The 13,145-nt window shown below is 49.0% G+C and overlaps 1 protein-coding gene across 1 annotated transcript in view; it reads right to left on the bottom strand.

Moving 5' to 3' along the window:
* EBF2 (EBF transcription factor 2) overlaps positions 1-12,871 on the bottom strand; it is a 180,406-nt gene extending 167,535 nt beyond the window's left edge. Inside the window, exons 1-6 of the mRNA XM_079139033.1 lie at positions 12,215-12,871; positions 9,709-9,865; positions 8,664-8,727; positions 8,351-8,406; positions 7,802-7,875; positions 1,497-1,565 (exon numbers count right to left, since the gene is read on the bottom strand). Of these exons, the coding sequence (XP_078995159.1) occupies positions 1,497-1,565; positions 7,802-7,875; positions 8,351-8,406; positions 8,664-8,727; positions 9,709-9,865; positions 12,215-12,345 (551 nt within the window). The 5' untranslated portion in view covers positions 12,346-12,871. The remainder of the gene's footprint in view (positions 1-1,496; positions 1,566-7,801; positions 7,876-8,350; positions 8,407-8,663; positions 8,728-9,708; positions 9,866-12,214) is intronic.
* Between the last annotated feature and the right edge of the window lie 274 nt (positions 12,872-13,145).

Genomic DNA, 13,145 nt, shown 5'->3' with positions numbered 1-13,145 from the left:
AAAAGACTAGATCGAGATCTGCGGCTCGGGCTACATGCTCCAGTGGACAGCACTGCATCTGCCTGCCCTCAAGTGCCGCCAGCTCCCCAGAGGATCCCAAGGACATCCTGGGGAGTAGAAATCAATGCCATGTGCTATCAGCAGATCCAACCCATAAGTCAGGACAGAGAGGGAGCGTGAGGTTGTGGCCGTGGGAGGGGCCGAGCCTAGCAGTAAGGACAGCTGCGCTCTAGTGTCAGCTCTGCTCCACCAGCTGTGAACTGTGGGCAAGTCATGCCACCGCTCTTTGGTTCCGTTTTTTCATCTATAAAGTGAAGACGAATGACCCCAAACAGTCTTCATAAGTCCGCATACTTAAGCTTGTCTGCACTTGCAGAAATACAGCGGAAACCCCAAACAGCTCCATTAAGCGACAAAGGCACCACACACACCTGACAGTCTCCATGTGCCTATCGTCCTCTTACAGGCTCAGTGAACACTGAAAAGCTGCCGCTGATATTTTGGCCACCTCCCGGCAGCACCCTTGGGCCTATCACTATAGACGCTGCTGCAGAACAGAGATGCTGAGGGCTTTGTCCAAGGTCAGAAGCTAGGACAGGACCAGAATCCCATCTTCCTCAATTCCTCAGCTATGTCTATCTTTCCACGAAGAAACCAAGCTGGCTTTCTGGAAGAATGCCAGAGGTTCCATTCTCCCAACTGAGAATTCATTGGAATATTGGAATAACAACTTTGGAGACGTGTTCTCTCCAATCCATTTCAGGAACCTGGCTAGAAACATGAAAACCCAAAGAAAGAGCAATGGGAATTATTCCGTTTTTTAACGAAAGAGAAAAAATTAGGGTGGGAATATGGGGTTTCTTAAAAATTACATGATTGCTGGAAGTTAATTTGGTATTTTTTCATTGGTTTGTGAGTTCTGTTTCAATCACAAAAACAAGACAGCTGAGGATGCTTGAATCACATCTCAGTGAATTAGCATCTTGTCCCAGAGAATCTCTCCCACTCTGATATAACAGAGACCCCAGAACGTAGTCCTCTGTGGTGGAACGGAATCTCCCTCAGTGCTAGAGAGAATCTGCCACAAGGCCCCACCCACACTGTAGTCTAAGAGGCTGGGCTTCAAGCTCTGCAGTCTCTAAGCTTGGAGAAAGGATACTACTTAATGTGGGGTGCACCGCCTCTCCTAGCAAACAGACTGAGGTCAAACCCTGGAGAGGTGGCAGACTGCTCCTCCTTTACCAAACACGCTTCTCGTTGGGCTGGACTCAGCACACCTGAAAAGGAATCTGAGGCTTTAGAGATGTGTGTTCTACAAGGAAGATCAAGACTCCTTCCAGAAGAAGCCAACCAACAAGAGGAGCCCTTGCTGTCCGCTTAACGCCTCGGAGGTAATGCGAAAACAACCTTGCAGCCCCGCCAAGTGGTCGGTACTTAGGGTCGAGACTCGTGAAGGAAAGAAACCAAAAATGATCCCGAAGTCAGGTGTCCCCTACCTGTCGATGATGACAGGGTCCGAAGGAGTCTCGTTGCGATTTCCACAGCTTTTCTTTTCACAACATCGACTACAGGCAGGGAGGAAAGCAAGAGAGGAAAAGAATTTCGTTATATCAGAAAAAAAAAAAAAAAAAAAAAAAAAAAAGCACATTGCAAGGTGAGAATGTTCACAAACAAGAACGTGTCCAAGCTCTAAGCTGCCCAAGGGCAAAATGTGTGACCATGTTTTATTTTAAAAAAAGAAAAACTTGAACCTGAACCTGAAGCCAAAATATATTCAAAATATGCTCATTCACATCCTCACTCTGGGACTTACGAGTTGGCTAATTCTTTGAATCACAAGTTTCCCAAGAGCCAGATTTGTATCTGAACCACGGGTGGTTGGATTTTAAGTTCTCCAAGGTCCCTCCCAGACTGGGGTTCAATGATTTTATGATTCCATATATTAGTTCCTTTTAGCCCAATAAATATTTGGAGAAAGCAACGGAAGGAAAATGTATTAAATAAACCACAAGCAGGGCCGGGGTTGTAGCTCAGGGGTAGAGCCCTTGCCTAGCATGTTTGAGGCCCTGAGTTTGGTCCCCAGCACCACACACCCATCAAAAAAAAAAAAAAAATTGACCATGAGTAGCTACTTGGATTATCATAAATTTTGTTGATATAATACCTTTCTCTGGAGAAGTTGGTGTACTTTACAAACATTTATTCATTCACTCATTTTCATCATTTCCCAAAGTCAAAGGAAGAAGAGCAGACCTCTGGTGGACATTTTTAAATGGGAAGAAAATGAGGCAGGGAGCTGGGGCACAGACTCTTCAGTAATTTTTATCAAGTTCAAGACAGAAATGGCACTTGACCAGATGTCAGTCCCAGTCCTAAAAACTACTTCTCAACACTTCCTCCTTGCAAAGTGTTGGGTACCAGGATGACTCATCAATGCTGAGAGAGGAAGAGAGAAGAGGAGCCCCCAAAGCAACGACAACAGAGAGAAAGTACCCACGGGAACCAGAGAGAGGAGCAAAGTACTCCAATCCAAAGGCATCTGCTCAAAATACAGAGACAAATCTGAGAAAGGAACGAATGACATATGGCCCGCCTGCAACTACAGCTTACCAGGGCCCCGGACCTCAGAGTACCTATTGACTCATTTCAAATGCATTATTCACTATCAACTGCAGTTGAGTTAAGATGGAACCTCAACAGGTTTACAAGAAAACCATGGTCACCTATAGCAGGTGGAGAACATGTCTAAAGTTAACAATAACCAAAGTACCCATAACTGTGACCTTGCCCAGGACGGTTTCTCTGTAGTTTAGGCTTGTGTTGCACCATAGAAAATTGCTGAACTGGAAATCAGGGCTCTGGCATCTAACTCTTCACTAACCAGTTGCATGAATTTAGTCAGAGCTCTAATCCCTCTGAGTTGATGAAGAAAATGAAAATGTTGGATTAGGTTATCTCCAGAGTCCCTTCCAGCTTTAAGTTTGCGAGACTATGGGATTCCTTGAGCACCCTTTGAAACTGATGGGATGAGACAAAATGGGAAGCCCTGTGGCAACCAGGACCCACAGGCCTGCCCCAGGCCAGTCACAGATTTACTTTGGCTCTCTTTGTGGCTTTCAGCCTCTCTGATTTTCCACAGAGTCAAACATAAACAAATTAATACTTTAAAACTTTTAAAGCAGGTCTCTCTCGTACAGGGATGCGTGGATTAGTTGGTGAACAATTCTATGCTCTCAGAAAGTAAAACACACCTGAAAGAAGCTAAAACATTTTCAGCAAATGGGCACAATGAGGCTTTAAGAAATTTAATCAAATTAGTAGAAAGTAAAAGAAAATTTGTCTCAACTTTTCTAAATACCAGAGTTTGCCATTGGGACTTTCTGAAATAATATTTGGCCTTTGAAATTATATTAGGTCTTAACTTTTTAAAAATTCAATCTATCCCAAGATTAACACCAATAAAAATGCTGGCCAGCTGCACTCCCACCCAGCAAAGCCCTTGTCTCTCCTCCCAACTCCCAACCCCCACCCATTTCCGGCTGCCACCTCTCCTGTTCCTGGAGCATTGCTTATGTCAACGTATACCTTAGCAGCTCAGGCAAACCACTTTTCTTAGCAACACAATTTCAAAAGACCCATACATGCTAGTTACCAAAAAGGCCTTCAAGTCAGACCCTCCTTTGACATCACCAGCTTGTCAACCTAACCCCAAATATGTGTGCAATGCTGGTACAATTTAATTACACGAGCACACACTGTCAGAATGTGCCAGTCTGTTCGGTTTGGGTAGGAATGATTCTGAGGAAGCCAAGTAAGTTTGCAAAATTGCTCAGCTGAATTCAACTGCTTTCCATGGGGATTTCCTCCGGCAGAAAAGAAAAACAGATAAAAATGTAAGCCTGGTGCCAGTGTAATACAAAGTGGAGAATCCACTCAGGGAAGTAAATGATATGCAAAGGAAAAATGCAGAAAAACACCAGGGCCCCGTCCTCTATTTTCCAACAGTAACATATTTAAATATAATCTCTAATGTTAATATTTAGAACAGAAAAGATTATATAGACAGTTACTTGGTTACTGAACTACAATAATAGTAAAAGCATAAAAATATCTGATCCCCAGAACCACACACACAAAGTATAAAAGGACTTGTTGTATTTGCCCCTTCTTAAAATTTCTACATTAGCCAAAGCAAAGTTCTTTTCTCTTTTAAGAAAAAATCTCATTAATGTTTCAGTTGTTCTTTATTTTGTTCCTTACATGACATCCAGTCTTCATGTCAGCATTAGTAATAACACAAGCAGAGAGACAAGGAGAACGCCTGACGTTTAGGAAATCACACTGCAAACAATGCGGATCCTGGGTCCCTGAATTACCCAGATGACAAACTCAATCCTGACTTTCCTTTGCTGTAGAGGCAAAGCCAGAACGGCCAACTTGGGGCTCAGCTATTTCAGTTAAAAGGCTCTTAAGGTTATTTTCCAACCTGCAAGTCACTAAGGTTCCTGGGAAGTGTTTCTTTTCACTGACAATGACTGTAAGATAGGAAAATAATTAAATAAATAAAACACAGAAAAGAGGAAACTGAACTTGGCAATAGGTTGCGATTGTGTTTCTAACTACCCCAGAGGGGTGGGGGGGCTCCTCTCTGCTAATGAATGAAAATGAAAGTGGTCCTCTGAGTCTGTCTGGCCTGGTGTGGTTTATTTTGTTCTATACTCATCGGGAGACCCTTCTACTTGAAACACTCTCGATTTGCTTACAGGCCCCTCTCCTCCTCCCGGTCTCCACAGGGTGTCTTTGAAGAGGTGAAGAGGAAGAATAAGTCAAGCTGGGAGGTGGGGAGAATATGAAAAAATGTATCACAGTCCTGACTCTTACCTGCATCTTTCAGAAAGAGAAAAAAGAAAAAGATAAAAGATGTCTGGGGAAGAAAATAAGAAGAAGCACCCCAGTCTTGTACAGAGGGTGTCCAGTCCGCCCAGCTCTGGCTCTTAATAAGCTAACGTGTCCCTCTCCCCTCCAAAATCGTTTTTTAAAATTCAACCCTCAACTTTCAAAAATCTGTCTCTAATTTCAAACTCAAATAAGCGCACAGCATGGTGGCTTTTGTTTTGTTTTCTTCTCCCCAACTCCTCCCTGCGATTGCATAACAAAAGTGTCTAAATTCACACCATCTGGCCGATAAAGACACTGGCCCCACTGCCCGGCTGGCCCATCTGATTAGGGCCCTGTCTAGCCTGCGCCTTGTGGCGAAAAGTCACAGCTGTGGGGTTTGCTCGCGCTCAATACAACTCTGTTATTAGCCAGCTGTAGGCCTTGAGAAGACTTCTGTTCAAATTATAATATCTTTTAACCCTCTGAGCATTGAGGGCACAGGGTGGCTGGCAGCAACATAACAACTAGATTTCTCCTTGCTAATAATTGGCAAAATGAACTAAAAGCAAAGCAGAGAGGGGGAGGAAGAAGTTATTCCTAAACAGATTTATTTTGTCCCTTTGCTTTGTTACACACACACACACACACACACACACACACACACACAAAGCTAAACACCAATTTAGAAGCCTTTTACTAAAGATTATAGGATTATAGGACATAAAATCATTCCGGCAATTGCCCAGGTATGCCACATAACACGGTGCAAATGAAATTAAGTATGTTCAATATTCATTGAAAAACAAGGATATCTGATCCATCTCCCCAACATTGACTGCTATAACCAGCTCGTAAAATGTGGAAGAAGGAACTTGGCTCCCATACTGGAGAATCAACTAGCTCTGACAGCTTGAAAGAAAACTTCCCTTTCAGATGCAGCTAATATTTGCCTTCACTCACCTTGTCTCCCAACTCACACACACACACACACACACACACACACACACACACACACTAGACAGGACCCATCCAATGGATCATTTATTTGCCCATAATTAATATTTGTTTTAAATTCTAGTTTGGGAAGAAAATAGCAGAGCACCCTCCCGGTCTTCAATGCAGAGAAGTTACAGTACATTAAATTTTTATATTGTGTTACTAATGCAGACTAAACTAGAGGCTTTAAAAATTGATGCTGCTACTTAAACAGCATAAAATGAGGAGGATTTGATTGGGCTTAAAAATAAAAATGTCAGCCTCAACTACAGCTGGATGGGGGCGTGCAAGTATTATTTAAAGGGATAGGTATAATTCATGAGACAACGGGTTAGTTTGGAGTTGTTTTCTTTTCTTTTAAGAAGGTTATCTCTCCAGACAGAGGCATTAAAAAGTGTAGAGAAGAATAAAAATCCTCTTTGACTTACCAACCAAATTATAGCATTCTGACTATTTAATCTAAGTATTGCATGCAAGTACATCTTGAAGTTGTATTTTCTTTCTGAACAAATTTATCAAGGGGCTCTGGGATGATGGAATATCTATCTTCCCAACTCCTCACCAAGCTATTCAGGAAAGGATATTCAGTCCCCCTCAGTGGAGGACCCTGGCAGAGTCAAACTTTGCATTTAACAAGTTTGTTTTTCTAAAATTTGGTCAAAACCAAAACAAACATGTCCAATTGTTATGATTTCTTCCTGACTGGGTTGAGCAGGGAATGGTGCTGGAGGGAGCTGCCCATAAAATAGTCCATACTCAATCAGATGGCCTGCAATTACCCAAAACTAGCAAGTCTGGAGGTGGGAAACCTTCGCTGAAGCAAGAGCAGGTTGAGGAAGAATTGAGGTTTTCCCTCCCATCAGATTTTGGAGGGGAGAAAATGCTGTATAGAAAAGAGTTCTAAATTTTTAAAATAGAATAAGCATGCTCTTCCCAGAATTTCCTTCATATATCCTTTCTCATTTGCAGTGGGATCCTCAACACCCAGCCCAATACACCTGCAAACACTAGGCATTCAAAAAGTATTTGTTGATTGGTTAAGTGTGTGGATGAATTCCACCTTCTTAATTTTTTTTTTTTTCTTTAATTTTCTTCTAAGCAAGTAGAAGACAAGGGACAATGTGCGGGACTCGAAGCAAAATACACCAGTCTCTGAAAGGCGGGTGGGAAAACTGTAGGAACCCAAGCAAACAGCGCCTTTCTCAAAGTGACCCTCGGGATCCAGCTGCTGCTCCGGACCCCAGACCTCCCCACCAGTCGGGACTCTCCCGGCTGCTCAATTCACAGGTGGGGACCAGGACTGGTCTTTCCACAGGGTAGCTCCTCCTGACCAGAGAAACACCTTCACTGTGAAGTGATAGGAGAAGCGACTTCCCCGCAAGGAAAGAAAGCCACCTTGTTGTAGGTGCCTAGGTGCAGGGAAATACCCGGGCAATGGGCCGCTCAGTACTCTGGTGGTTCCCGAGACCAGATGAAGTTTCCAGAGCGTGGACTCAGTAACTCCACAAGTGGCTCCGCCCGGAAAGCCACCCCAGCTGGCAGGGTGGGTATTTAGCATAGCCCGCCTCCAGCCGAGAAATTCAGGGAAAGCCCTAATCCCCAGAGTTGATCACGAACCCTGCTTGGGGTAGCCCAGACCCTTTGCCAGCGTTTTTGCCAAAGGTGGACGTGGAGACTTTCCACTTGGCTGGGGAAACTCTGTGATGCCAGGGTTTGAAACTTTGAATCTTCTGGCTTTGCTTTCTAGTCCTAACAGATAGGCTCTCAAAAACTGACCTTAAAAGGGATGAGGGTTCTAGAGAATCTGTCCCAGGGAATGTCCAAAGGGAGCCTTCACTTCTGCAAGTTAGTCCCGAAAGCAAGTGAGCCAGGCAGGTAGGTTAGCCGGCTTTCTAGTTAAGCCCAGAGGAGAAGGTGGCTCTCTTACCTGCACATCACCTCGTGTGTCAGAAGGACTCGGCACATCTCTGGATTCTTATTCTGTCCCTCATAAGCTATAGGCTGAGACCCGGCCAGGGACAGGAAGGGAGGACATGTAGCAGGGCAGAAATACAAAGAAAGAGGGGACTTTAGAACAAGAACAAAATTCTCTCCCTCTCACTACCTGCTACCCCATTAGCAAGTCCTGCTTAGGCGGAACTGAGCAGTTGCCTGTTACCTCAACTGAAGAAATAACAGAGAAGTTTGCCCCATAGTTCTTTACAAAAAGGAATGTTTGGGGGGACTAAATCTCCCAATTGTTTCCTCTCTTTATCCCTTTGCTCTCCTGCCACTGCCCCCAGGGGCTCCAAAACCAGATAGACACAGGACATTGGAAAGAGAGGGACAAAGAAGTATTCCCAGAGTAGACAAGAACCTGGAGAGGAGTTTGAAGTCTGGCCCAGGAAATCATGCAGGACAGTGGAAGTCAGAGACAAACTGGGGAGTTGGGGGCCAGAGATTGATGCAGAGGAGCCAAGGGGCCCATTGGGCTCACCTGCTTGGTGACTGAGTCGATGAGCCTGACATAAAGGTCCTGCTCTGTGCGGACACCTACGGGAAGGGGAGACCAGCAAGAGTCAAGGACTGCAGAGCCCTCTCTCCCACACCCAAGCCCTTCCCTGCCCTGGGGTTCAGGCCCAGGCTGAGCTGTCCAGGAACGGAGACCTCCCAAATCCCAGCCCCCGAGCAAACCTCCCACAGCCCTGCGCTCCCAAATCTGTCTGCCAGTCATTTCAGCCACGTCTTCCAGGAAAGGGAGATGTGCTGGGTCCTCGCTGGCTACCCGTGCCAGCCTGTGGGATGCTCACCATTGCTGTACAGGAGTTGTAACTTGTAGTGGGTGCCGTTGTTGGTCTTCTCGTTGCCTTGTTCCTGAAAAGATGGAAGACTTTCGATTCCCTGGCATTTCAGTCCCCCAAATGAGGGAAACAGGAAAGAGTGCTTCACTATACCACCTCCCGCCACTTTGAACAGCCTTCTGGTCCAGCCCTGGGTCAAAGGACAAGAGCCCCTGCCTGCCAGTGACTACTCAGAGGCTTGCCAAGCCGCTTTGGAGAAAACCCGACACCAACGCAAGGCTGTTTAGGCAGGCCCCATCTGGTCTATCTATCCTTAGGAAACCCCAAGGTTTCTCTCAGAAGAAGGGTGAAGGGACCTGCCATTTGAAAGGGCAGAACTAGACCCTACCCCGCTGAAACCCCAGCACCAAGACCCAGAGCTCAGGAACCAACCAAGTACCAGATTCAAGTGGGAACGCTACAGCTCAGGTGGCACAGCTGAAGAAACTGAGGCCCAGTAGGTCAAGAGATTTCCCTCTGGTCACATATCAACTTAGGTTGACCGCCCTCTATTTGAGATCAAACCCAGTCCCCAAATCCAGGCTTGAGTTCCAAGGAGTGGCTGCCTTGGGGAGTAGAAGAGAAGGCTTCTGGTTGGGGACTTGGGTCAAGGCTGGACTTTGAGATTACACCGTAGGACTGATTCAACCCACCCCGCTCTACCTGGCAGGTGAAAATAATGAAAATAACTCAGAGGAGGGCAGCGCAGCCTTGGATACACTTTTTAATTATGGTCTAATCCGAAGGGCTTTTGATCGGTGAGTATTCTATGGTCTCACGCTACTAAGGACCCCTAGATTCAGTGCTCTCAGACGCTGGGCCTCTAAACCGTGGGTGCGGGAGTGGGGGCCGGGAGGAGGTGCGGGAAAATCTACGGATTTAGAGGCTGGGGGTGAGAAGCCTCGATTTATCATCCCTGATGATGCGAGCGGAAAAGTGTCGCAAGTGACAGATGGAATCTTTAGTGCTGTGCATGGAGGGAGTTATTGGGGGGCGGGGGCAGGGGTCCTCTTACTTTGTCGTTCTCCACAAAGTCCACGAAAGCTGTACGCTCGATCTCCACCGGCTGCCCCTGCCTGTCGTAGAGCGCCAGGACGAAATGAAAGAAGTTGGATTTCCTCAAGTTAGAGGGAGGCTGCTTCTCAAAGTGGGCACGAGACAGGGCGACCCCACTGCGCAGGAAGAGACAGGTGGGACACCGGACACAAAAAGAGAGAAAAGACACGCCGTTACTAACGTGCCCAAGAAACGTGGGCAAGGGTCCACGTCCCAGGTCCAAGTCCTGGGCCTGTCAAGTCTTTTATCAGTTCCGATTTAGGAGTAGAAACTCCTTAGAGGAGTCCAAGAGGCCATGAGGGCAAATGGCAGGGCCGTATCTGGGGCCGCTTCCACCGCCCAAGTGTTCCACCACCAGGTTGTTCTGTTGGGCCTTTGGTGGAACTCGAAAGACCCGGGCTGCCATAGCAGGTCCAGAGCAGTCCCCCACCCCACCCCCAAGGCGGCGCCCACAGCTGGATCGCTTCGCTAAGGTGAGACTCGGGGTTAGGGGACATAAGCGTTCCGTTTGCATCTGAAGAAGTGACTCCTTTACTTCATCTTTATCCAAATCACTGCCCACACACAAGGCTGGGGGTGAGAACCCTGAAGCTCGGGTGGAAAGCCTCGAGCCCAAGTCTCGTTCCTACAGGCCTCACCCCTCTGCTTCCCTCGCTCTTCCGAAAAGTTGCATCTCAGACAGTTCCGCGGAAACCGCGCGACCAGCACTGCGGAGGTCGCCATACTGGACACCTTAGGCCCCTGGGTCCCTAGGAGTGGAGAAGCCGGATTGTTAGGAGGCAGACAGCGTCCTAGCCTGAGCCCCAGGCCATCCGGGTACAAGCTGCGTTGCCCGGCGGCGCCAGCCAAAGCCACGGACGGTGAAACCCAAGTCGGGGAACTCCGAAGGCGGCCTCCGAGCGCCTTGAATGTGAACCCACATCTTCCTGTCTACCTGTCAGGGCCAGGGCTAAACTGGCCACCAGATCCATTTTTAACTAAAAGGTCAGGGCGCTGAGCTCACAGATGGCGGGAGCTGCCCCGCGGCGCTGAGGTCTCCGGGCCTCCTGCCCCGTGCGCAAGCATTTTCGCTCTTTTGAAGGAGGTAACATATTGGATAGAATTTCCCCAACTCGGGCTCCCTGTTCCAACTTTAACAAACTTTGATTCCGAAAAGGAAGGACAGTGAGGAAGGCGTCTTTCCCCAGCCTCGCTCAGAAAATGCGCCGCAGAGCGGGCTCTGCTGCGCAGACTTCTTTCCCTCGGCTTGCAGCCCGGCTACTCCCAGACCGCTGCGGAAAGTCGCCGCGGCCGGCGTGCGGTCTGCCGCAAGGACACCGGCGCGTCCCGGGTTCCAGCGGGCGGGCGGGCATCGCTGCCGGCCCCACTCCCGGGGCGATGCGACTTCTGCTTTCTCTCCTCCAAGAGGGCGGCCGGGTTCGCTCTACCCGGGACACCTGGAGACGTGGCCTGTCTGGGAAAGGGATGATTTCTCCGCGTGATGTCAGGACTTCAGGAGGAAGGCCCGGGGCGCAGATGCGGGCTGGGGAACGAGAGTTGAGGAAGAAGTTCGTGGACTCTCTGGGATCAAGAAGGTTGCTTTCTCAGACAGGGACGGGAAGTTCACAAATCCCAGCTCAGAAGTGGTGACCGGGTAGAAAGAGGGAATGTTGTCGTGGGGTGACACCGCGGACAAGGTGGTGGCTATCCCAGCATGCAGATGCTCAGAAACAGTCAACTTCAGCGACCCGAAAAACTGGAAGCTGGTGATCCCTGCAGCTTTCTGGCGGCGGATCTCCTTCCTCCCCTCTCTCTTCTTCAGCGACTCCTTCTAGTTATTCCTTCATCTTTTCTCTTTTAATTTTTCTTCTCTCCCCGCCTCCATGCATCTGGCACACTGTCTCAGAGCCGGGACCCTCTGGCCTGTCCCCCCTCCCAGAGCTCCCGGCCGCTCCACCTTCCCGGGCAGCGGCCGCGTTCTCTCCCCGCCTCCGCCGCCGCCACCATCTGGTCGCTGGGCTCCGGTTCTCCCAGAACCACCAAGATGCGGGAGTAGAGGCGCTCGCAGGCGGCGTGGGGGAAACCTGGTAGTGGCCAGGAAGTCGTCTCTGTTCTCGCGGTGGTAACTGCAGGCTCCGGTCCTCAAGCACGGCAGGGGACAGACAAGCTCACAGGAATGGGGCCGAGATGCGAGGCATTGGGTGCTACTTTATTTTTTGTCCCAGAGAGTGGACTGTGGGAAAGGAGTCGGGGAGAAACACAAATGACCCAGGCAGTTCAGAAACTCCAGTGTTGGCTGCCGGGTAAGTGTTCCCCTGACCGCTGCGACTTGCTCGCCAGAGGGAAAGCCCCAGCGTGCGGGGCCTGAAGGACAGATGGGGGTACCGAGAAAAGGAAAGAGATGCGGAGCAGGGGAGGGGGCGCACTGAGAGACAGCGAGAGCAAGAGACTTTGAAAGCATAATAATTGTGCGGTTGTCTCCTTACCTCTGCGCGGCGACATTGGCGTCCACCACGCCGACATTCCGGACCCAAGACCTGACCGAATCCATCTCCGCGCCCAGCGATTTCTCTTTCAGAGCTGGTCCTCTTCCTAAAGTATCTTGAATCCCAAACATTTAAAAAGTCTGATCCTTTACTGTCGCTTTAAAAATGAGTTTACAAAAACACAGTTCTGACCGTTCTCAACGCAGCAAGCAAACCGTCTCCTCCAAAGCAATCCAAGAAAAGGGGATCAAGTGCCGAAGTTTGGGTCTGTCTTGGGGGGGAAAAAAAAGTCCTTTGCTTCACGCGCGAGGTGCAGAATGATGTAGTCAAAAGTTTACGTTTTTATCCTCTGCAAGTTCAGATCTGCCGCTTCAGGCCCTCCACCCTAGGTCGCTCGCATCCTTCCAGCTGCAGAGCTGCCTCCAGAAAGTGGTCACAATTTAGAAGCATCACCTGTTCTGGGAGAAACAGGAGGAGATTGATAGCTGCCTAATCTCTCCCCTTCCTCCAGATCCGCCCTCCCTGCTCCTCCCCACGGTTCCAATTTAGGGGGGAAAAAATCCCCAACAGGATCAGTTTTAAAAGGAAGGGGAAGACCCGGAGCCGAAAGGAGGCGGTGGCTGCGAGCGCCGCTGAGCCGGGCTGCATCCGCGCGCCGGCCCCATGAATGGGTTACTACTGCCCGGGCCGCCGGAGGCGGAGCCGCGGCCCAATAAGGAGCCTCATTTGCATGGACGCTCGGGATTGGACGGGGCCAGGCAAGCCAGGCCGACGTCCTCAGGCGGCGCGCACCACGCTCTGCGTTGCCGGGAGTCCGGGAGGTGAAAGGGGACAGAAAGCTGTGGGCACCGAGTCCTCGCCCGAACCTCGCGCGCGTGGCGTGCGCGGGATGGGGGCCCCCAAACCCTGAACTGAAGCAGGATAGCTGGGC

This window comes from Sciurus vulgaris (genome assembly GCF_902686455.1).
Source record: "Sciurus vulgaris genome assembly, chromosome: 5".
Taxonomy (NCBI): Eukaryota; Metazoa; Chordata; class Mammalia; order Rodentia; family Sciuridae; genus Sciurus; species Sciurus vulgaris.
This window is presented reverse-complemented; position numbering and strand designations above follow the sequence as displayed.